This window comes from Oryzias latipes, chromosome 22, assembly GCF_002234675.1.
Source record: "Oryzias latipes chromosome 22, ASM223467v1".
In the NCBI taxonomy this organism is placed as follows: Eukaryota; Metazoa; Chordata; class Actinopteri; order Beloniformes; family Adrianichthyidae; genus Oryzias; species Oryzias latipes.
In genome coordinates this window covers 2,441,510-2,465,456 of record NC_019880.2, presented here as the reverse complement: position 1 = coordinate 2,465,456, position 23,947 = coordinate 2,441,510, and the positions used below count along the sequence as shown (strand labels likewise).

Here is a 23,947-nt window from a genome sequence, read left to right as displayed (position 1 = left end):
TCGAGCTTGAAGTGGAGGTTGTTGTTGGTTTTCTCTTCTTCTAAATGTGTGGAAACTTTCACCTTCGTCCAGCATTTTTATGATAATAGTAACTGTAGAAAACAAACAACTTTAAACATGTACAGTTGTTCTAAAGTCAGAAGATCTTCTTCTTTTCTGTCTGATTTTGTTGTAAAAGCCTGTTTATGTTATCGAAATCACACCACTTGTAAAGACCATCCATTTGTGAAATAAGTATGTTGGATGCAGCCATCAAAGTTCTCCAAGAAGTTCTGCTCAGCGCTTTAAAGTCCTCCTGTGGGGTTGTACCGATGGACGATGGCTGACTGACACCATCGTGATGCCACGCCCCCGCCACGCTGCGGGTCGACACCATTCAACCGTGTTCATGAGCCCAGAAAAACTTTATCCAATTATAACAAACGTTCACATGGGTCACACTTTCAGTCGGAATGAATCATTCGCACATGCGCAGTAGTGTTTGAAATACCGGAAGAGGAAATGAGTTCACCTGTAAACAAGCCGAGCTGCAACATACGTAGATACCTGGCAGCTTGGTAAAATACGAGATGATCTTCTAAAGGTAGTAGTCGGGACATGACCGGAAACAAAAATACGTATGATTGTTTGAAGGTTTCTAAGGACTGAGCGACATTTCTGCTTTGAAAAGCTCACACACCGCCCCAAAGCCACTGTGTGAGCTGATGGTCCGAACTCTGCCCGGACACACACTTTTACCGGGACACCCGGTTCTCATGAGTTCGGTAGCTCGTTCACGTAGAGCTGCTGGACGGATGGCAGTCCGAAGTCTCCCACACATAGCACACACGTAACAAAGCATCCTCCCTTCCCCTCAAACACAAAGCTATACGTCCGTCTGCGCTGCTCAGAGACACGGTCGCTCGGTCCACCGGTCCACTTGAATAATCAAGTGCAGGAGCGGGCTAATTCTTTTCTATTTCGTTTGTTTTTTTGTTAAAGTCACTTCGGTCAGTTTGTACTGGATCATCGCGGATGAGTCATTAGTTGGGAAATAAAATAAATAAAGTAATAAAGTAAAAGAACGGATAAGAATTTTATAATAACGACAAATTAATCCCCACCCAACCCAACGATATCATTGTCCATCACGATGTTTTACTGTGAACATCGTCAACCCTATCCTCCTGCCTGCTTTGAGCTTTAGTTATCTTCAAGTTCTGTTGATTCTCGGAAGAAAATAAAACGTTCCAACCAAAAGCCCAGACTGTGAGGAAAAGACTGCATCAGTGACAATCCCAAACCTCCACAGTGAGTCTGGGGCAAAACTCTATTGGTCCTGATGAAAAATAGACATATTTTCCCTTCAAACTTTATTAATCCTGATCAAAATAAGTTGTTTGAAGGTAGCAGAGATTTGGCTTTGTCCACCCACAGTGCACTTTGTGTTCCTTTTTTCTAGTTTCGGTACAGCTAAGATAATAAATAGACAAAGAGGCGCGTGCTCAGCTCAGAGGCTAACAGTTAGCTTCTTCCTCCTCCGATTATGTTTTCCTTTTTCTCGGAAAACCACTCATCATTTGTGTGTACCCGTGTGATCATGCAGGGCATTACCTGTGCCGGGACGCGTGCTACAAGGGCGCGTGCTACAAGATTTCGTGAAGGGCGCTCTATGGAGCGCGTGCTCAGTTGCTTCGAAAAGCCCGTCTGCGGTGAAACTCGTCCCGCACGACGATAACAGCCACGCAATTTTAGAAACTTGGCCTTCGGAGGGGAGAGAAACAACAGACTCGAAACCTTTGAGGAAGAGAAGTACAAGAAAATCTCAAAAGGAACCAAGGAGGACCACAGACATGCTGCGTTCATGGAACCTCGGAATCCCAATAGTTTACATTATAAAATAGTTTTAACATTAACGACAAAAAACAATAATACTTTTATTGATAATATTGGTTTTGGATACTGAAATTATATTTTACGTATCCACGTATTACACACATTATATTGTCAACACAACGAATTACTCACGCATCCAGGGACGTATTCAAATTTCCAATAAATAGCTCATAATTTTAATCTCTATATTGCCTAAAATATTCCAAACTTTTATAAAAGTTTAACTGAGTTATCTTAAAATTAACCAAACACAAATAATTATTTAATCTGCGATACTTTTAAATATGAAGTTGTAAAGTCCGATGCGTTAAAATATGAAGTGGTAAAGTCCGTGTTACAAGAGTGTCCCTGAAAGCAGTCTGACAGCTGATTGGTTAAATTTTACTTCTACGTCAAAGTTTCTCGTCGCAACATTTCACAATCGTGCACTTTGTCGCCATCAGGTGAAACATACCAGGTAATGGAACTTACGCAATCTGGTTTAAGGAAAAATAAGTAAATGAGATAAAACAACACTAATAATTTGTTTATACACATGCACAGAGGCAAAGTGGCCCGAAGTAAAGTATTGATATTGTTTTATCCACTTAGTCCGCCCCGCCGGCAGAGGGCAGCATCGGTCTTTGAGCGTAAAGTCTACAGGAAATTTTATAGAAAAGAAGTGTGTCTGTTTTTAGGAGTTAGTGGGAACGTATGGTTATTTTTCTTTTATCGCTTTATTGATCTTTGTTTTCTCCTTCTGTTGTTTTTTCTGTTTGGATTAATATAAGCCCCATCTCTTAAAACATCCACATTTTGCTCTAAAGTTAAACCAAACTGCGTTATTATTTCTTAATTCTTACAAGCGGGAGCGGGAAGTTTGAACGGAGTTAGCTTACTTTAGCCTGCTTGCTAACAGGTAAGGGCTCACCTGTCGACATGTTGTCCTCCTCCCCTCCCCTTCCCCAAGGCCATAGTTCGGTTCGGTCCTCGTGCGGTTCAGAGACCGCGGAGGTTTTGCTCCACTCCACTCGGGTCTTTCTGCCGGACCGGAGCCGTGCGTCAAAGTCAGACCATCGATCCGTCCACATCAGTGTTCAGAAGCTGGCGGACTCCACGGGGGTTAGACCGAATCGAGCCGAGTCGGAACCAAGTCGACAGAAACAAAGCCATCTTCGAGGAAGCCCGGAGGTGGAACCCAAGCCCGGTATGAATCCCGGGGGATGTTTTTAGCATTTTCTATGTAGTTGTGTGCCATCACCATGGCAACAGATGCCTCACATCCACGCTGAAGTCTGTTTCTCATTCAAGTAACTTAAAGAAACAATGTGTTTTATTTATGACAGTCTATTTATTCCGAAACTATGTTTACTAGGTTACATGTGATAACTTTGTAAGCCATTTTCCTCACAAGAATTGTGTTATTTTTAAGGTCAAACTAAACTTGGACTTGGTTTGTGATCTAGATCTGCAGTTCTGAGGCTCAGTTTCAGCTTCTGAGCAGCTTTTAGATTTTGTTAGAGGAACAAAACAGTGTTGCATTATCACACTTTGACAAAATTCAACCAGAAAACATAAAAAACACATATTTAATTTCTTTGGGTAACAGAAAACAAAGAAATCTAAAAATGCTTTTATTACGAAATGTGACATGGATCATTACTGATAAAAACTATTTCCCATCTGTTAGAAATAGTTCCCAGTGGTCCTTTAATTATGAATAATAAAAAAGATAATAATAATAATAACACACTATTTGAACATATTAGGAATATGAGTTGTGGTAGAAAAAAAAAAAAAAAACCTCAGTCAATCCAAAAGTTGACTGTTGCCAATTCTACTAAAATAACATGGAGCTGTTCTTCACGCCTAGACAACTAAATGGTTGTTGTGGAGATATAATTAAAAAAGCCAGTGAGGGTAGGGGAAAGTAGGGTAGGAAGGGCGGGGGTGGGTAGTGGTAGTGGGTGGGTACGCCGCCGCTCCAGGCTTTAATTTGGAAACGGCTTTTGTCTGCGACTCCTGCTGACTTGAAAGAACTTCCTCTGCTTTGGATTGTGCCATCTCACTACCGCGGTCTTCCTCGCCCTCAGATGAGGATCTGCTGACATCGCGCTTCACCGCTGGAGGTCGAGGAGTCGTCCTGGGGGCTCTGAGGAGGCGGTGAGGAGACGCTGATCCTAGATCTGCTCCACGGAGGAGTTATTACAGAGAAGCTTAATATCAGAGAAAACTGTGCATAGAAGATAAACAAAGACATGCAGGATGTTTCAGAAACTCACTGAAGCATGACATTTTAGTTGTTAGTTTTAGCGTTGTTGTTGTTGTTTTTCTGTGGTCATTGTTGGTTCTGTTTTTATTTTTATTCAGAACAAACAAAGCACATTAAACCGTACATCAATTGTTCAAAGTAAACGCCATGGGGGATACATACACAAATATAAACGTATAATACAAAATGACACGTTGGAGGGTAAGAAAATCTCGTTCAGGCCAATAAATCAAAAAAATTGGGAGCTCCAGTGCTCATTCATTCATTAGTAAAATCAGCAGGTAAATAAAATTTAGACAAAAGTTAATTAACATAATTAATGAAACCAAAAAATATGTTTTTTCAACAACCCCTCATGTCATCCTCTTATCACGTGACCCCCACGCCATGATGATAGATGTTTCTGTGCCGCTCAGCTCCCACAGCGCCCCCAGCAGGAAGGAGGTACGAGTGCAGCTACTCGACAGCCGGACACCCCAGACCTCAAAACCCCCCCAGAAAGTTTCTCAGAGCGATCATGGCGCTCCGGGCGAGGTGGGGGTCCAGACGGAGGCGTGGCCGCCTCCTGAACGCCGTGGCGATGTTGCAGCAGCTGCTCCTCCCGTTAAGGTAACCAGCAGACAAACATCCAGGTTTTCCTTTTCTTCTGTAAGGTTTTTTGTTTACTAATCATCTCTGACCTTCAGGGTCAGTCGGATTTGGAGGCCCGGGTGTCTCAGCTGCTTGAAGACATTCACAACCTGCTGGACTCTCACAGGTACAAACGCATCACTCACACCCTAAACAACAAGAACAGTTCTGTGTCCTGGAAGATCAAACCTGAGTTGAATGTGGATGTCGGGTGTGTTCGCACTGGACACGACATTTCGTCAATCCCCTCTCTGCATTTTTGCTTTAGTGATGTCACAGAATGAGCGGCGCTGAAGAAGAAAATGAAAAAGCATTTCTGTTCATCCATTTTAATTGTCAAATTACATATTTCTAACTGAATTTTGCTACACATTTACTATAGAAGGTTTTGAAATGAATTGTCAAATACTATTTACTTTATCATTTTAACTAAGTGACAGAATGAGCGGTGTTGAAAAGAAAAAGCGGTTTGGCGGATTGCTTTTTCTTTTTAATTTTGTTTCAACAAATGTGGCTTCATTTTGAAAATGAAAAAGCATTTACTTTAAAAAAGAGACATGGACATAAATAGACATAAATTCTACAGAGCGGCAGGGGTACATCCGAAATTTGTTTGAGTAGGGGGTGGGACTGTAGGTGAGTAGAACCCCCCCCCCCCCCCCCCCCATCATTCATCTGTTTACACTCTCTCCCGCTAGCTTACAGCCCCTCACATTCCAAACCTAACATTACTGATGCAGTTAAGATGGCGAGCAATGTTGGAGCTGTCCAGCCGTACAGTTCTGATCCAGACTCCAGCTCAGTCGAGGATCTACAAGTGGATTCATTGTAATGGGGCGGAGCAGGAAGCTTGTGGCCCCGCCCTCTGTATTTTATACATCACAAAGACGATCTTTTTCAATTGTCTTTTTTGATTCACAAGGATTTGAAAGAAATACTCAAAAATAGAGTTTTAAGCTTAAGATTCTTAGCAACAGTCCTCAATCATCAGAAAAATGCCCTAAGAACACGTTAAAGACACACAAAAAACAATTTTCATCTGAGTGGCTCTTAACAAAAAGTTCTGTTTTCCTAAACAAGCTGACACTATTTTTTAGTTTTCTGTTTCTGGGTTTTGTGTCTGTCGTTTCTGTTTCTGCCCTAAGAAATTCTGCTGCGACCTCCCTGTTTTAAGGCAGGATGGTGGCATGGGGCGGAGCCTGAACCAGCAGACTCTGCAGCACCTGGACGCTCTGCAGCAGCAGCAGCTGCGGCTACAGGTAAACTCACCTGTCGGAGGTCTGAATCTCCGTCTCGCCGCCATCTCGCTGCCGCTCATCAGCTTTTCCCCGTTGTCCTCCAATCAGGGCCAACTGCTGGAGTCAGCACTCAAGATAGTGACAGGCCACGCCCCCGTGACCTCCGATGTCACACCTTCAGCCCGCCCACAGAGTCTCCAGGTTACAGAAGGTAAAACACACCTGACGTTTTGTCATGCGTGACAACTGAGAGGCTAAACTCAGCCAGCAGGGGGCGCTTCCTTATTGAGTAAAGAACAGATGTTTGTCTACATTTTCTTAGGTAAACACCTAAAATGCTTATGATAGAATAGAATAGATCTTTATTTGTTATTGTCTCAGGTACAGTGACATTAAAAGATGTGAAGGTAGGCCAGCGGTTATGAGCAGCCAGCAGGGGGCAGCATTGCCAAGCTGATCTCCTGTATGGGAAGTGTTAAGGTTTCCATGGGAACCACTATGTTTGCAGATCTGAGCTAAAAATAGCTTTTATGTTGAGTGCACGTGTGCATATCACAGAATAAAAGCCACAAATCTCTGACGTCCAGAAGACTTCTTCTCAAAGGGGAAACCTTCTGATGAAGATCTTCGGCGTATTCCTGATTGATATCGTCTTCTCATCTCCTCCTCCTCCTCAGTGGATGCCGTCTGCAGCCGGCAGCACGGACGTCTCCCTGTCATCACCGCAGCCGCTGGAACTGCCCCCGTTACTATGGAAACGCGCCACCGTGACTGCAGGCATCAGCTATCCAGGTGAAGGAAGACGGGTTTGGGGAGGTTCTGCCACACACACGGTTGTTGTTGTTGTAGGAGGCGAGGAGGACGGATTCACGCAGCTCTGCTGCTACAGTGCCGCCTCCATCCATGAAGGACCGTCGGCGGCCAATCAGCTGGTTAAACCTGCAGCAGATGCTGACCTTTGACTTAACCGTAGAATCCAACCACAACCCTCCCTAATGTCAGAGGATGATCCACTAAAGCTGCTGAGGTGGTTGTTTAGGAGGAAAAAAAATAGGATGTGATTTCAGCGGGAAACCTTCAGGGTTCTTTGTAGATCTGTTCTAAAAACGAAGACCCGTCAAGGTTTGTCTTGAGCTTCGCTGCCGGTCGGCGTGTGCACCAGCTGCAGCCGACCGACGTCTCTTCCTGTCGTGACATTGGCGGCTGCAGCTCAAACGTGCCTTGATGTCCTTCACCTGCGTTTCCATGACAACAGGGAGACATCACAGCATCCCTTCTGCTTGTTTTTTTTTTTTTTTTTTTTTTAAGCATTTGTTCACAAAAGGATGGAATAAATAAAGATGCAAATGTGGAAGCTTTTAGCTCTGAGACGATGCAAAGACCAGCATGCATCAGCTCCATGTTGTGGACGGTTCTCGCCTCTCAGAAATATCTGAGGACGATGATCCCCGGCGGGAGTTAAAGCATAAATCACCCCTGCCTGCAGCAATTTAAACCAACGTGCTTCTGCAAAGTTTCCGCCTTTTTGCCCCTAACAAAAATCCAGTTTGCACAAACGGAGCTCGATGTCTGACTCCAGAGGTTCTGCTCCGACGACGTTCCGACACGCCTGAGCTGCAGCTCAACCAGCCACTGTCTGACACGCCAGCATCCGTCCAGCTTTGTGTCGGCCGTGACCTTCACCAGCACTGCTCATCTGTTTCAGACGCTGCTCACTGATCTGTCAAAAACAGCAGGGTTTACCCCCCAACCCCACCCACACACCCACCCATTTGTTTCGTTCAGACATGCAACAATTCAGAGGATGAAGAGCTGATGAGGAGGAAGGCCAGCAAAGGGATCTTTGCCAGGTGCATCTGTGGGGGTGCTGCAACCAAATTCCTCATCTTGGCTGGTGGATGTGGGGGGGGGGGGGGGGGGGACCCCCTCCCCCACCACCTCTGCAGCAGGAGGAGGAACAATAACCTGAGAGGAGCCGCGGCAGACCGCCAGTCCTCCTCTCTGCGCAGGAGCAGCTCAGCGGAGAGGCCGTGCGGGAGTATGTCCTCCCCACAGCTCTCCTCGTCCCGCAGGCAGTCATGCTACCTGTGCGACCTGCCCCGCATGCCCTGGGCCATGATCTGGGACTTCACCGAGCCCGTGTGTCGCGGATGCGTCAACTACGAGGGAGCGGACCGGATCGAGTTCGTCATCGAGACCACCCGCCACCTGAAGCGGGCGCAGGGCTTCCAGGACGGCCGTCCGTCCTCGGCGCTCCCCGGCGCGGCGAAGGCTCAGGCGGCTGTGCTGCCCGCCAAGGAGACGGACGGAGCGGGGAAGTCCCTGCAGCCGGGTCTGGACCGGTACTCGGGGGGAGCGGAGACCCGCTCTCGCTTTGACTACAGCTGCGGAACCAGGCAGGCCAACGGATATGTTGGACCGAACGGGTACAAAGCGGACGAGGGTCCTCCGGACCTAAACCGGCAGAGCCCGAACGCCCGCACGAGGAGCAGCGGGGGCCCGGTGTCAGCGGCGGCGCAGACCAACGTTCCCCCGAACCTGCTGCCGCAGACGCTGCTCGGTGGACCGCCAGTCCCGCACGGCCTGGTCGGAAGAGTGGCCCCGCAGAACTCCATGGTCGCCGCCTCCATGTCCGTGCAAACTGGGCTGCCAGAGCCGGGGGGGCGGCGGCCTGCCTCGGTCTCCAGCACGGACCAGGAGCGGGAGGCGAAGGAGAAGCAGCGGAGCGCCGAGGCCCTGGTGGAGCTGAGCGAGAGCCTCCGGAACCGGCAGGAGGAGTGGGCGAGCCGACCCAAGGCGGTGCGGGAGACGCTGCTGGCGCTGTCCGCCTCCACGCCGTTCGACGTCCGCTTCAAGAAGGACCACGGCCTGGTCGGGAGGGTCTTCGCCTTCGACGCCGCGTCCAAAACTGGCGCGGAGTTCGAGCTGAAGATCTTCATCGAGTACCCGAGCGGCTCCGGGGCCGTCTTCTCCAGCGCCTCCGGAGTGGCCAAGCAGATGTACCAGGACTGCATGAAGGACTTCGGTCGGGGCCTCTCCTCCGGGTTCAAGTACCTGGAGTACGAGAAGAAGCACGGATCCGGGGACTGGCGCCTGCTCGGGGACCTGTTACCGGAGTCCCTGCGGTTCTTTAAGGAGGCGGTTGGGGAGGACATGCTGCCGCAGGCGCACACCGACACCAGCTTCCCGCTGCTGCCCACCTCCCTGCTGCTCCCGGGCCGGGCGCTGGGCTCCGGCGGCGGCAGGCCGGGCGGCAGGAAGAGGAAGGCCTCCCCGGAGCCGGACTCGGCGGACGGCGGCGTGAAGCTCGCGGAGGAGCAGCAGAGGCAGCAGTGGGCTCCCGCGGGCTCCTTCGGCGGGACTCCCCCCGCGCTCGCCCCGGGGCTCTGCTCCGGCCGCAGCACGCCTCCAGAGGCGCCTCCGCGGAACGGGCCGTCCCCGATGGCGGCGGACGCGCTGGGGAACCCGTACTCTCCCAATAAGGACAGGGACTCCGTTCACTCCACCTCCTCCAGACAGAACAGCAGCCCGGTGTCCCCCGCCTCCCTGAGCGGCCAGCGGCGCCTCCCTTCACGAAACGGAGACCTGCAGTCCGCGGGGGGCTCGGACCAGGCGCACCCTCCCAACGTGCCGGACTCCCCGGTGGCCAACAGCGGGCCCCTGTGCTGCACCATCTGCCACGAACGCTTGGAGGACACGCACTTCGTCCAGTGTCCCTCGGTCCCCGTCCACAAGTTCTGCTTCCCCTGCTCCAGAGAGAGCATCAAGGCCCAGGGCGCCTCCGGTGAGGTGTACTGCCCCAGCGGGGAGAAGTGCCCCCTCCTGGGCTCCAACGTGCCCTGGGCCTTCATGCAGGGAGAGATAGCCACGATCCTGGCGGGAGACGTGAAGGTGAAGAAGGAGAGAGACCCCTGATGAAGAGGAGGACTCTTCCTCTTTGTGGAGATGCTCCAACTAAATCAAAGCTGGGAATCAAACCGACAGTCATAAATGAAGCAGAAACTGCTCCCCTCAACCCTTTTTTGTAAAGAAAGTCTTTTTTCTTTGAGAGAACTGTCAAACCTGTGAGTTCAAACTGTTGTTTGGTTGAAACCTGAGTCTCAGGTGGGACTTATTTATTTTTTAATCTACTTGTCAAAAGATTCTGCTGATCTCCTGGGTGGTAATGTGGTGGATTCTTGTGAGCTTCCTGACTTCTCATTGGTCCCCTCAGCTCAGAGGAAAGACTTCTGCCTCTGAAACTTTCCTTTATTCGTCTGAATTTGTTGCAGCTCAGCTCTGGCGTCTGAAAAAAACGACAAAAAGTTTGGTTTGTTGGTTTAATTTTACACACAAACGGTTCAAAAGTTTCGGAAAATTCAAGTTTTTTTTTCATTCAAAAGCCAGAAAGTAATCAAGAAAGTTGGAAAACAACAGTTTGCTGTCTCTCTTCAGTTGCTTGTCATTTTTGAAACGACACACAAATAGAAGCTGTCTAACAATATGAGGAGCCAGGGTTCCAGCTCTGCACTGTAAAAAGAATACGGTGAATTTTACAGTAAAAAGTGGGAGCCGGGCGAAAGTTTCACCGTAATAAGGTGTTGCTTTTAATGATATGATGATAAAAGCTTTTTTTTTTTTAAATTTTTCTCATTTTAACTGTAAATGGAAGTGTATTTACCCTTTAAAATTATATGTAACACTATAAAACTAGCAGGGGAATAAATTAATTTTTCCCACACAAAATAAACCCAAACTGGCTGCTGGAGTTACCAAAATTTTACTAGAAATAATGTGTATTCATGATATGACAATTTTTTTTTTTATTGGATCTTCTTGAGTTTTCATTTTTCAAACTTCCCTTTAAAATGACATGTATTCACCTCTAAAATTGTTATGTAACACCACAAAACTGGCAAAGACTTGTATTAATATTTATGGTAAAATTAAAACCTGCAGCTGCACTATAAAAAATAAGGTGTTACTTTTAAGGACATTGACGTAAAAAAATCTTCTTTTTTTAAAACTTTTTTTAAAACTTACAGTTCTTGTGTAATCTTTTTTTAAATTTTAGCCATAAAAGTAAATGTATTTACCCTTGAAAATACAATGTGGCACTGTAAAACCTGACAATGTACACAATTATTTTAGGGTCAGACAGTTGAGGTTGCTTGCTGCAAATTTTATTTGCAGTAACCCGATAAGCCAAAGCAAAGACGAAAATTACTACGGCAAAAAACTGGAAACAATATAAATCAATATGTTACGGTAAAAAATGTTTTTCTGTGGTTACAGAGTAATCTTTTACATTTTAATTGTAGAAGGAAAGTATTTACTCCCACCCTCCCAAAAAAAAGCATTCTTAGACGATAAAAGTAGCAAAAACATACATTCTTTTTTTTACAGTAAAAAGATGGCCAAAACTTCACTGTAAAAAATGTGGTGTTACTTTTAAGGACGTTGTTGTAAAAACATGTTTTTACAGTTCTTCCAGAGTAACCTTTCTAATTTTAACTGTAAATGTAATTACTCTAAATTCAATGCATCATCATAAAACTTCAGCAAATACCATAATTTATACACACTGTAAAATAAATACGGTGGTACTTTCTCTGACACGTTGTGTTTTGTCTACACCTGTAGGAGCGATTGGATCGACCTGCACAAAAACGGCTTTAAATTTAATCATATATCTAGTGTATATTTAGTGTTCCACTAAAGAGTCTTTCTGTTTCTGAAGTTTTTCCCACCCAGACAATTCACAAGCAAATTTTGTACAATTTTTAAGTCTTTTATTGGACTTTAACACCTTGGACTAAAAAAAAAACGGGGGATCCAATACAGAAATGCTGCTTTTTTAATGGACACATTTATTTCTGACTTTATTTAAGATAAATATTTTGTAAATGAGGAGTTTGGTTTAAATAAACAGTGTTTAATTATTCTCTTTTAATTTTCTCTCCTGAACTTACAAATGTGACATTTATGATCAAACACACAAAATATTGTTGTTGTCCTTTTATGTGTCTTGTCATTTAAAAAGACTTCTCGGTTTGAATCCCTCTATTCTACGTGGTCACGATGGTGTTGAAGCGCTGAAAGCTGCAGACGTGTTGCTGACAGAACTCCTCATAGGGTTATATTTAACACCATAGCATATCCTGTGACCTGTACTTCTCTATGGGGAGCGTCCTCCCCCCGTGCAGTACCGGCCTGGGGTGTGGGCGAGGCTCCAAGCGGCGCAGTTCCATGTTTAGGTGTCATAGATGTTTCCGAGGCAGCCTCCTCGGGGTGTCTTTGTGTAGAAACCTTGACGTGTTTTGTGGTTTGAATGTTGTTGGAACACCTGCTGCAGGTGATTCCAACACATCCTGGTCTTGTAACGTGCCTTGAGGCTGAGCCACTTCTAATAAACTCCCCCTGTATGAACGTTTCCGTCACGTCACGACTTTTGCTCTGGTTTTTTGTTTTTACTCCCCCAGCTTAAATGTGAGTCTGGAGCTGCTGGAAACAAACAGAGAATTTCTGCAGAAATGCAGCGTTCTGTTGAAGCTGTTGGTGCTCGCCAGCAGCGGCCTCGGTGGACTCTCCCAAACCCCAGTTACAGCCGACACGCAGCAGGTCAGGCGGATGCAACTTCTGCCGTGTAACCTAATGAGAACGTAACTTATGGGAGCCCATCTGCTGCATCAGCAGGTTCCTTCACGGGCGCCACGGAGGGTTCCAGTGCAGCAGATGTCTTATTTGTGAAGAGCTTCTGTCTTCTGCAGCTCCTCCGTGGAAGCAGTGGTTTGGATATAAAACCCTGACGACACAGGAAGCAGTGAGAACATCAGCACAGTTCTGGACCATAAAGATCCAGCTCCTGCTGAACGAAAAGTCAAATACTGTTCACAGCGCAGCAGGACCTGATCCTCAGATCTCAGCGTCTTTTCTTCATCGTCTTTCTGACCGGATTGGTCGTCCTCTTCCTCCACACCTGCAGCCCTCACCCTGAACGGGTTCATCTGATGATCAGGTTCTGTCAGGAGGACCCGGGTGCAGTGGATGCTTTAGAGAGGAGCGTGTGTGCTGAAAGCAGCCCTTCTTTATGGAGTCAGTTCATGTCTAAAATTGTTTGCACGTCAGAACAAAGGTCCAGGCAGGAGTCTGTCTTCTCCGCCGCCGCTGCTGCGGCGGTGGCGGCGGCGTGTCGGGACTCGGCTTTTCAGAATCTGGAGAGCAAATATTTCGGAGCTTCATGCTGAAAAGCTTCAGCCCCGCACATCTCTGTTTTTCTGTCTCCACATCACTGCAGTCGGTGCCCACCCTTCTCCGCTGTTGCCATGGAAGAGGATGTGGTTGCCATGGTTACAGCTACCCCGGCTGAGATGTTTTCAGGAATGCGATAAGAAAGGCGGTGACATTAAAATCTCATGCGGGCTTGTTGATGGTTGGAGCAAAAACTAACTGATGATCAGCGCCCCACACCCCAACCCCCCACCCACAAGATCATCATTTATACATAAGAACACCCCCCCCTCCACCACCACCACCACCACCAACCCTGCATCGGACTCCAGCATTATGTGTTTATCGGCAATCTGAGGCGTTCCAAGCATCATCACAACAACCCCCCCCCCCCCCCCCCCCGGATCTTGTTTGCCTCCATCTGAGTCTTCTGTCGACCCCTCCCCCTTACTCCCACCGCCGCACCCCCCTCCCCGTGACGATGGCTGACAAACATGTTCTGATGCTGACCTTGCGTCCTTTAGCGGCGTCGCTCACGCAGAGCCTCGCTGTCATTTCAGATGGAAAGCCAACACAAAGACACCCCCCTCCCCCCCAACAATGCAAAAAAAAACACTAGGTTACACAAAATCTAAAATATAAGCCGACTGCTGCAGATGTTGTGGTACCATGAGAAATGTAAAAAAACAAATAAACATGTACACCTTTTTATATTTTATCATTTTATTTGCAGCAGAATAATAAAAAACATGTTGGATGTCAAAGGTCAGAGGTTGACCACTTCATTATAAATTCTGGATTTGACGACAGCAGCAAATGTGAGTAAGGACAAAGGGCCACCCACAGGTCAGACTTCATTCAAATGGTTTTTGTGACAGAGGCAGAAACATGATCAATCTACAGACTTAAATGATGAAAATAGGTTCCTCACTGGTGAACCTCAAGAAAATGTCACCGTCAACGGCATCAAAAATCCTCTGAGAAGAATCCAGGGGAATCTCTGTGTGCCAGGGTTAGCAAACTGCTGACCTCATTTGATTACAGCTTCAACACGATTCAAATAAATATCAAATTATTTGCCAAAATTTTGATTCTGTTTAATTTGAATTTTGAAAACCTACGTTAAACTGTAAATTTTGAAAAGGTAGCGGAAACACAAAACTTTATCCTTTTGTGAAAACGCAGGTCAGTCGTCCTTCAGTTCATTGTCACAGAAGGATTCCGCCATGATGCTGCTGTTTCCTAGCAACGGCACAGGCAGACTGTCTGCAGTAGCTGCACTATGGTCATCATTTTATCTCCGCCCACTAAAAAAAGCGTTGTGTGGATGTTTGCAGAGTTGGAGATGGTCGGCGTCTTCAGAGCGATCCGAGCGTTTCTGGTGAGGAAGCTCCCGATCTGCAGGCTTTGGCCGGTCAAAGCCTGGAGGCGGCCAGGAGAGCCCAGGACATGCTGAAGGAGATGCAGCAGCTGAAGACGGAGATGAAGATGCTGCTGGCAGTGAGTTACACTACAGCTGTCTCTGCAAGAACACAAACACACACACACACACACAGCAGATGAAAATGAACTCGGCATTTTTCCGGAAAAAGGTCAGACACTTAAGTCAAATTATATTTTCTATTTATTACTTGTAGCAGCCTCAAGAACCCTCCGAACTCACCAGGTCAGAACCAGAAAACCTCCTGGTTCAACACAACCAGCCTCAGTCCAAAGAAAAGACCCGTCAGAACCTGCCCCATCAGAACCAGCCCCATCAGAACCTGCCCCATCAGAACCTGCCCCATCCACCTCAGCAACAGTCTCAGCCGCCCCATTTCCAACCAGACCAGTCTCTCTCCAGCGGGCTCCAGCACCTGCAGTCCAACCACAACCACTCCAGACAACCTCAGCTCAACCAGGCAGCCCCCCAACAGAACCACCCCCCATACCACCAAAGCCTGTTCCACCATGCCCCGCCTCAGGAGGACCAGACCCATCAGACCCAGTCTGAACGGCCTCAGAAGAGGCCTGTGGTCCTGTCGAAGCTGGAGGAGGCTGGACGAGTCCTCCGTCAGACTCAGAGACAGAAGAGAGTTCTGGAGGAGAACCTGGAGGTTCTGCTGAAAGCTAGAACGGGAGAGATCCTTCACTGCCAGCTGCAGGCTCTGACTGCTAACAGGTAGTTGAAGCTAACAGCAGATCGGGAGGCTTTGAATCCTCCAGGAGCTTCAGGCTGCATTTGTGTCCTCTGCAGAGACTACACAGAGGAGGTCCGGATCAAGAAGGCCGTGGACGCTTGGATCAGCGTCTTAAACAGGGACATTCAGGTGAGCAGGCCCTGCAGCACCTGGACCTACTTAAGACAAATGAGCTTTTTTGTTTTCCTTCCAACCACGGCCGCTCTGCTTTCTCCTCCCTCAGACTCGTGGTTCTCCTCCTGCTCAGAGGTCCGCAGAGGACGCCGGCAGATCAGCTGCTTCTAAGGTGCCACACTCGAGGGCTGCCGGGAGACCGAAGCCAGTGAGCATGCTCAGAGGCGCTGAACGAAAACCAGGGATGACTTTTAGGACAACACAAGGGAATGCATTCAAGAATAAAGATGCTCCAGGAGAATCAGCCAACCGAGTGCCCAAAGGAGGCAGAAAGGTCCACCCAGCTCTCATAATAATGATCGATCATATTGATTTGTAACAAGCAGCTGTCACTGACCCTTCATGTGTGCAGCTTCAGGAGGCGGAGCCTATCAAAGTCACAAATAAAATGACGACTAAGCAGCAGCTGGAGTCAGATGCAGAGACATTTCTTGCTCGGTTGTACGGAAAAGTTCCTCACGAGGGTCTAAGAAGAACCCTGAAGAAAAGCCCGTACCCTCGCTTCAGCTCGCCTGCATCGCCACTCAGCAGGAGGCCCCGCCCCCGGCTGGTGGAGAGCGTCAGAGGTCAGGATGAAGGCATGTTTAGCTGTGAAGGCTGTCTCCTCAATCGTCTCTTGAGTTTCCTTTCTTTCCTCTGGACTCTCAGGTGTAAAGCTAAAGTCCTGTAAGACTCAGACCAGTTATGCTCCGCCCCAACTTCTGGCTCCTCCCATTGAAGTTCCGCCACTGCAACCACAGCCACGCTATCCTTTCAGCCCATCCCACTTCTCACCGCCAGACCTTGCCCACTCAGTGAGCCCTGCAGAGAGCGCTCCTGTCGCCATGGCCGTTCCTCTGGGTCAGTGAAAGTTCCCGCGTTTATCGCTGAAGTTAGGTTCTAAAATGAAATAAAAGGGAGAAATCCACAAAGTAGGCGAGAACTAAGGCGGTAAAACTCCTCACTACACACTTTCTACGCTTTTTTCCCAGACAGATTTGAACATTTTCTCACTTTCCTCTCTGGTTTAACCTCTCAAAATTCCAAACCTTCATAGAAAATAAGTCCAGTATTAAAGAATGAAAACTAAGACATGATCGCGATCAAAGATTTATACAGATTTAGCATAGTGATCGCCCTCTGTACAGGACACACGGCACGGAGGAGATTCAGTTACAGCCCATCAGGAGGAAGAACACAAGTAAAATAAAAAGATTTTCTTAAAGAAAATCTGCGAGAACCATGTTGTAGGGAGGGTCTACTGTATACCAGAGTCAAAGTCCAAAAAGAAAGGAAACAGTTCCAGACTCAAGTCCTCAGATGAAGTCCAGACTTGGAACGAACTGCAACTTTTTCAGAAGATTTGCCAAAAAAAAACAGATTATTTTCTTTTTAAAAGATTCGCTAAATGATCACTGTCATAAAATGTCTTAGGGTTTCATATGACAGCAGCTTATTTATTCATTTTATTTTCATTTTTGTGATGTTTTATACATTAAATGACGTTGGATTCAGAGTCCCTGGGTACCTGAGACGTCATCATCCGTAAACTAAAGTGCTGACCAATTCTCTTCGTGTAGATCGACCCAGGATAAACTCCAGGGCAGAGATTGCTCAGGAAATGACATCACTGCCTGCAGATCCCGCCTCCACTGGTGTGGTTACTGTGGGAACCAGAGCACCTGACCCACAGGTAAGCTGTGTCATCTTTGAGGGGAAATTTTGATTTTTTTTTCCGATCCTGAGGTCACAGAAAAGCGACTGATGTTAAAGTCCCATCAACTGTCACACACCTGGGCGTGTCACAGGTGTGCTCTGCTTTTGACCCAGCCGCGCTTGGGAACTCTTTGGCGGTTTAACCCCCTGATCCAACCCCTTAAATGCAGAGGGAGGCACCAAGTCCCATATCTTTTGTAAAACCTGATTGTGGTATTGAACTCACGACCTTTCTGTCTCAGGGCGGACACTCTACCACAACGCCACTGTTTGGTTTCATGAGTTGATGTGGAGAAAAACCCTGACGAGAGATGCCTGTGACTTTACTGGTTTTGTTTTTTCTTCTCTGGCAGAAGCAGCATACGGAAGCAGTCAAAGCCCCGCCCACTTCATCCGTGGACATCTTTGAGGTACAAAGCCTGAAAGAAGAAGAGGAGGAAGAGGAGGCTGTTCCCCCTGACAACCATCAGGTAAGCTCCACATCCTCCTCACCAGTGGGTCAGCAGCTCCTCCTGCTGGAGGCTGACAGAACAGCATGGGGGGGTTGAAAGGTGGGTGGGGCTGTCTGTGAAATACCCATCATCCTCTGTGATTGACTCCCCCAGGAGGAGGGTAGTGGGCTGACGGAGGAAGCGCTGGTTTTGGATGGGGGTCCGTCTCCAACTCCAGTCCTGTACCACGGACCGGCCTTCCCCCCGGCAGCCCCGTCCTCCCCCGCCGCCCAGGATCCAGCCGTCAGCCAGCAGCAGGTGTCTCTGGAGGCCCGGCTGATGGAGTGGTGAGGAACCAGTCAGAACCGGTCCCACCTGCTTTCACTCCTACAGGTTCTATGACTCGGGTTCTTCTTCATTAGGGTGGAGCAGCAGCTGATGTCCAGAATCATTTCAGAACTCTATCGCCCCCCTCCACCCGACCCGGTCCACAGTTACATCTCTGACCAATCGGAGCTGGAGGAGCGGAGCCTCGCCTCAGATATCGGTGAGGAATCCTCACCTGCTCGTCTTCCTCACCTGCTCGTCTGCGTCCGCCTCTGTCCTGGACTCACCTGTTGTGTTGTACCTGCTCAGTGGAAGCAGCTGGAGGTGAAGGTCTGCAGCTCTTCGTCGACACAAACACACCTGTGGACTCCGGCTTGATCAGACAGCTGGTCAGTGAGGTTTTGACCGAGACCATAGCTCAGATGTTCGGTCAGAGAGAAGCACCAGAACCAGAACCTCAACCAGAGGAGGAGCCTCTAAAAGCAGGAGGAGCGGCTGACTCTGAGGTTAGAGGATCATCCATCTTCTGCTTCCTTTCTGTCTGTGTCTAATGACTCCATATCTTCTAGGTGAAAGTGGTTCCTCTGGTTCCTACACCAGTTCTGACCCCAGAGCCCAGCATGAACCAGTCCAGCAAGGAGCCTTCGCCAGTAACCACCCCGCCTCCATCCCAACCACCCAGCCCTGTGAGCCAGGCCCCCCCCCAGCCAATCCCTGTGGCAGGTCTGACAAACAGAAAGCCCTTCAATCTGGTCGTTGCTTTGCCTTAATCTGAATAGACTTTTAATAAACGGATCACATCTGCACTGTAATCTTACTAAACCCTCAGTAATCTGATTACATCTGCACCATAATCTTACCGTAGAGGTTTCTCTTTGGTTCTTTTCATCAATCTTGGTTCTTCATCTTCCTTCTTGCTCTTCCGGGTTTTAACCTCTTCATAAAGTATGGACGACACGAATTTTGACGCGTATGGACAACCATTGACGTCAATGAAATAACTGTGTTGCTCCTACCTCCAACTTTATTGACAACAGTTCAAAAATTTATTGACAACAGTTCAAAAAGCAACAAAACATCTGTGAATGACATCAGCACGGAACAACGGCTTTGCGCCCTCTAGTGTTCAGACAATGTATTAGGTTTGATCTGAACAGCATCGGTTTGAACATTCAATGTTTTTCCACAACTATTTAAATCTGATCATTTAGATGAATAAAAAATAACAAAATAAAAAACAATTCCTATGAAATTGCATATTCATAAAATGTAGCTTACACTTACTATACTCTCAGTAATCTTATTACATCTGCACTGTAATCTGGCTACACGTCAAGTAATCTGATTAAATCTGTTCACAACCGTATTTTAATATGGACTGCACTCCTAGTAATCTGATTATATCTATACTATAATCAGACTACACTCTTGGTGATCTGATAACACCTGTACTGTACTTTGTTACACTCCCAGTAATGTGATTTTAATTGTACTGTAATCTGACTACACTCCCAGTAATCAGATTGTATCTACAGTGTTATTTTACAATACTCTCAGTAATCTGAGAACGTCTGAAATGTAATTTGAATTGGCTTTGTTATCTGATTATATACTCACTGTAATGTGATTACACACCTGCTGTAATCATGCTACATTCCCAGTAATCTGATTACATCTGCACTGGCTACACTTTAAGTAATCTGATTTAATCTGATCACACATGTATTTTAATCTGGATGGCACTCCTAGTAATCTGATTGTATCAATACTATAATCAGATACTATAATCAGACTACACTCTTGGTGATCTGATTGCACCCGTAATGTAATCTGACTACACTCCTAGTAATCAGATTACATCTGACTACACTCCTAGTAATCAGATTACATATGTACTGTAATGTGAAAATAGTCTTTATGTTCTTCCTGACAGTGGATTATTTTGATTACCTTTTAACTATAACCCTGTTCTGTAATCTGACTATAATCATATGCCATATGTTACAAACTAAGTGATTCAGTGATCTGGTTGAACAGGTGAAACCAGATTACTGAGTACAGCCTGACTAGTCGTGTTAATCTGATTACATAAATACTTTAATTCTATTCTGAATACACCTCTAGTGGGATTTGTGTAGTTTTCAATGTTTCAGGCTCTTCTCTTACTTCTTTTGTCTCTGTGACCATAGAGCCAGTGGCCACGCCTACCAACAGCCCAGAGCCCCGCCTCTCTGAACAAACCCCACCTGATGATAATCGGGCCCCACATCCATTGCCCTGGGGAGACCCCGAGCTGCCGCTGGATGAGGAGAAACCGGAGGAGGTCATGATGGAGAACAAACGGCAGCTGTGCGTGTACACACACACATACACACAGTTACTGTATGTGCACATCAGTAACCAGGTTTGTCTGAGTAACCAGGGAGAAAGTTAGATTTATTTTGACTAATTCTTTACAATTTATAAACACTAGTTAACATGCAGGAACCTGGCTCTTGAAGCTCCATGTCTGGATGGGGTAGATTAGTAATCTGATTACACCAGCAACACGTCATAAAGGATAGATTACAGACACAGCATTACAGATCAGACGTACGATTTGAAGGTAAAATATATATTCTCACAACATGAGGTTGGAAACGGCGTCCTCCACCATTTCTCCCCTCTAGCTGCTCCTCTGTCCTGCTGAGTTTACACTTTTTGTCCTGAACTTGTTCTCTGGTGAAGAAAAGACTATAGTTCTGTGTTTGCATGGAACATTAATTCAAAAAAATGTCCAAAAAATCTGTTTTGTTCTCATTTAAGAGTACAGAAGGCAGGTTTCTATAGTTACCTGGTCAAGTGCAGCTTGAAGTTTAGTCTGTTTAGAGATGGAGAGAGCAGAAGAGGCTTTACATCTGGTCGAATTCTCCGCTTCTGTTGCCTTCATAGATCCAGAACAAAAGCCCAATGCAGGTATCAGATCCCACCAGCAGGTGGTGCTGTAGTTACATCAGAACAGGTCTTGAACAAAGTCCTTTGAGAACCCAAACCCCATCAGCTGATCTCTGCAGCAACAAGCGGAGAACGAACGTTTTTAAAGTTCTGAAAGAATTCCAACGCTCTCTCCATGAAGACGGATGGGATGAAGAATTGTGAAACAACAATCAGTGGTTTAAAATACTCTCCGCCTTGAAGACCATCACGGGAAGCTTTAGGAGGTCCCATGCTGGTCTCCCGTGTCTAACTTCCCTCTGGCACCTGCTGGAGGAGGTAGGGGAACGTCCTGGAAGACCTGAGCCTGTAGATTTATGAGGGATTCCTCTCACCCGTCATCTGGCGTCTAAGAGGACACCACTGGAATCAAACTGCCGTCTTCTTGGCAGCCATTCATCCTGAAACGGGGTCTGAGGTGTGTTGGGTTCAGAAGGAGAAACGTCTCAGATATTTGTCTAACCTTCTGTCACAATGAAAAGTTCAGACGAGCGGGAACATTTTGAGGAATCACAGAAAAAGCAACGATTTGCAGAAGGATTTTCCAAAAGAAACGTTTAGCTTAGTGGTTTTTACGAAGTTCATGCAGTTTCTCTCCATGCAGGATCATGTCAGTGGCAGAGGAGGAACCTCCTCTCTGCTCCCCGTTTCCACCATCCGCACCTCCTCCTCCTCTGTCTCCTGCGCCGTCCCCGCCTGCCGGAACTCCCTCCGGCTCCTCGGAGGAGCCGACGGGAAGCTCCAGCAGCTCCAGCACGGTGACGGCTGAGACGGAAGCAGCTCTGAAGCACATCTCTGAGGGAGAGCTGCTCATCAGCATCAACCAGCAGCAGCAGCAGCAGCAGCTTCTGACGGGTACCACCGCCTCGTTTCCTTCATCTCCTGACGGGCTTCAAATTCTCATCCTAATGTGTTTTCTTCAGCAGACGACAGCGTTTGCAGTTTGTCCAGCTCTCTGCTAGAGCTGCAGGACATGGTAAGGAGTCAGGAGACCCGATGTTTCACCCATGATGCACTTTTTCAACCTTTCAGCTCAACATTTTATTTAATTTGGATGTAAAGATGTAAAGTCTTCTCAGAACCACAGAGAAAACACCTTCAGGAGAGATGAAGACTTCCGTCTGAGTTTAAACAAACTGTTTTTCTCACTTCTTATCTCCCCTGCCAGGAGTTTGATCCTCTGACCTTTGAGGAGGTCAGAGGAGGTGACCTTCTACCCCTGACGTGTCAGGCGGGCTCACACAGGGGACTCCAGCTGGAGGTCAGTCAGAGGGATTCTTCTTCCTGTGTGCACTTTCAAAATAAAGGCCTTTCGGTGTTTTCCTCTTTTTCCCTGGAGGAGCTCTGATGCAGACCTTTCTTCAGGATCTCCAGCAGCCATGCTCAGTGACCTCTGACCTGCTGTGTTTTCAGGAGGAGGAGATGAGCTTGGGGGAGGTGAGAGACTATGAGACCCCGGGACAGCCTGCAAACACGGCCCTGCAGGAGAACATCCATGAGCAGATCGATCGGGCTGCAGGTAGGAGTGTAATCACCAAGCGACCATGAGCATGATTCACCCTCATGAGGATCCCTGTCGGTGTCTTCTGAGTGATGTTGCCTCCGGGGGGGGGGGGTGAACTCACTGAGCTTCATCTCCAGCTTCGGCTGTTGTCATGGCAGCAGCCTGAGCTGTCTCCTCCGCGCGAAACACAAAAGCTGCCACGAGCTCTTTGTGAGCACCACAGCCTGCAGCTCCAACCCACACAGAAGCGGCTCAAAGCGCGTCGACGATCAGAGGAGGCTTCAAGGCTGAGTGTGAGGCTGTTTCCATGGAAACCAGAGCCCTCTGCAGGCTGAGGAGCAGCGTTGTTTCTGCTGCCTGAGGCGTCAGGATGCAACAGTTGCAGGAGGAACTTTACGGCACGTTTAGAAGAAGCAAAGCCTGAGCGGATTTCACTGTTTTAGCTGTAAAGTGAAGCTTACTGCAAACGCCGAAGCTTGACTCGGCTGCAGGCCGTGCTGCGTTCACTGACCCTCAGTTCTGTTCATTCAGTGAGTCTCCCTCTGTCCTCTTCGGCCTTCGAAAGCACCTTTCGTTATGTGAAGCTTTGAAGGAAGAGGGCAGAGCTTGTGTGATTAACATAACACAAACATGCTCTCATCTGTCTGTTTGGTGGTCTGCTCCTGAAACTGCAGACCAAGAGGAGCCAGGAGACACCGAGAGGGACGTTCATGAGTCCTCCATCAGACCTCAGCGCGAGCTGACAGCAGACTCAGACTCCTCAACCGGCGACATCTTCTGATCCGGTACCCGTTTGAGCAAGAACAGGGTGAGGTGATGCGTTTGCTGACCAATGGGAACTCAGACATGCTGGATCCAATAAACAAGCTCCCAACTGTCAGAGGTTCATCCCTTTCACTTCTGTCTTCACGTTGTTCTCAAATATTTGAGTTTGAGGGTTGTCGCTCATACAGAACCCAAACGTGGAACCTTCAGGAACGTTCTTCTGCCTCCACATCTCAAACGCCACAGTAAAAGCCCCCAGGGATTCTTGAGAAGTATTTTTATCCCTGTGATTTCACAGTATTGATCCCCGTTATTGACCTGCTCTGTGTGTCTGAGAGAAGGTCGATGTTCTCAGGCTCTGGATTAAATTGAGCAGCTTTTATGGAGTTGCAGGTGATCCTCTCCTGAGGTCTCCAGCTTTATGAAAGCAATATTTAAGGAAAACCTTTTCCCATGTTTCGTCATTCTTCTGCTGCATTCGTCTCTTCTTCACTTTTCTCTATAGACACAGAGAAACCGTTGGTTTTTTAGGGATTAATTTGTCCTCTTTTATTTTGTACGTGGAATACTGGGTCAGATTTTGGCTTCTGGTTTACCTGAAGCCTGATCCAGCTCACCTTTTTTTCCCCATCTGAGCTGTTGTTATCACCGCCTCATTAAATGCAGAAATGAATAAAATGTTTATTTTCTTGAAA

General features: G+C 47.3%; 3 protein-coding genes across 8 annotated transcripts in view; 2 read left to right on the top strand and 1 right to left on the bottom strand.

The window, feature by feature from the left end:
* Positions 1-3,085, bottom strand: part of timm9 (translocase of inner mitochondrial membrane 9) — a 7,335-nt gene extending 4,250 nt beyond the window's left edge. Inside the window, exon 1 of one of the 2 annotated variants that reach the window (XM_020713425.2) lies at positions 2,786-3,085. In XM_020713425.2, coding sequence (XP_020569084.1) covers positions 2,786-2,829 — 44 coding nt within the window. In that variant the 5' untranslated portion in view covers positions 2,830-3,085. Of the gene's footprint in view, positions 1-1,593; positions 1,857-2,785 lie in introns of those variants that run through there. The other variant, XM_004082132.3, reaches the window with a different exon arrangement.
* Positions 2,514-23,947, top strand: kiaa0586 (KIAA0586 ortholog). 5 transcript variants are annotated; one of them, XM_020713415.2, is made up of 25 exons: positions 2,514-3,061; positions 3,948-4,017; positions 4,543-4,735; positions 4,813-4,883; positions 5,931-6,015; positions 6,103-6,205; positions 6,672-6,786; positions 14,541-14,703; positions 14,841-15,364; positions 15,440-15,512; positions 15,607-15,831; positions 15,910-16,123; positions 16,206-16,397; positions 17,117-17,229; positions 17,603-17,722; positions 17,858-18,030; positions 18,106-18,230; positions 18,320-18,516; positions 18,580-18,733; positions 20,200-20,359; positions 21,588-21,838; positions 21,910-21,959; positions 22,152-22,244; positions 22,397-22,502; positions 23,162-23,947. In XM_020713415.2, exons 1-25 carry the CDS (start codon positions 2,794-2,796, stop codon positions 23,266-23,268), a joined length of 3,945 nt encoding a protein of 1,314 aa, XP_020569074.1. In that variant the 5' UTR covers positions 2,514-2,793; the 3' UTR covers positions 23,269-23,947. The 5 variants fall into 5 exon arrangements, with proteins under 5 accessions (XP_020569074.1, XP_020569075.1, XP_011488426.1 ...); XM_020713416.2 differs by having other exon boundaries at positions 2,515-3,061; positions 17,609-17,722; positions 21,907-21,959; XM_011490124.3 differs by having other exon boundaries at positions 2,515-3,061; positions 17,606-17,722; positions 21,907-21,959.
* Positions 7,526-12,413, top strand: LOC111946818 (interferon regulatory factor 2-binding protein-like B). The gene has a single exon (XM_023951353.1). It carries the CDS (start codon positions 7,810-7,812, stop codon positions 9,907-9,909), a length of 2,100 nt encoding a protein of 699 aa, XP_023807121.1. The 5' UTR covers positions 7,526-7,809; the 3' UTR covers positions 9,910-12,413.

Excerpts from the sequence above, each read along its gene's own strand:
- kiaa0586 (XM_011490123.3), top strand. The coding sequence starts at position 2,794 with ATGTTGTCCTCCTCCCCTCCCCTTCCCCAAGGCCATAGTTCGGTTCGG. Across the intron at positions 4,884-5,930 it reads AACCTGCTGGACTCTCACAG|GCAGGATGGTGGCATGGGGC; the intron begins GTACAAACGCAT and ends CCCTGTTTTAAG. Across the intron at positions 16,398-17,116 it reads CGCCATGGCCGTTCCTCTGG|ATCGACCCAGGATAAACTCC; the intron begins GTCAGTGAAAGT and ends CTCTTCGTGTAG.
- LOC111946818 (XM_023951353.1), top strand. The coding sequence starts at position 7,810 with ATGAGGAGGAAGGCCAGCAAAGGGATCTTTGCCAGGTGCATCTGTGGG.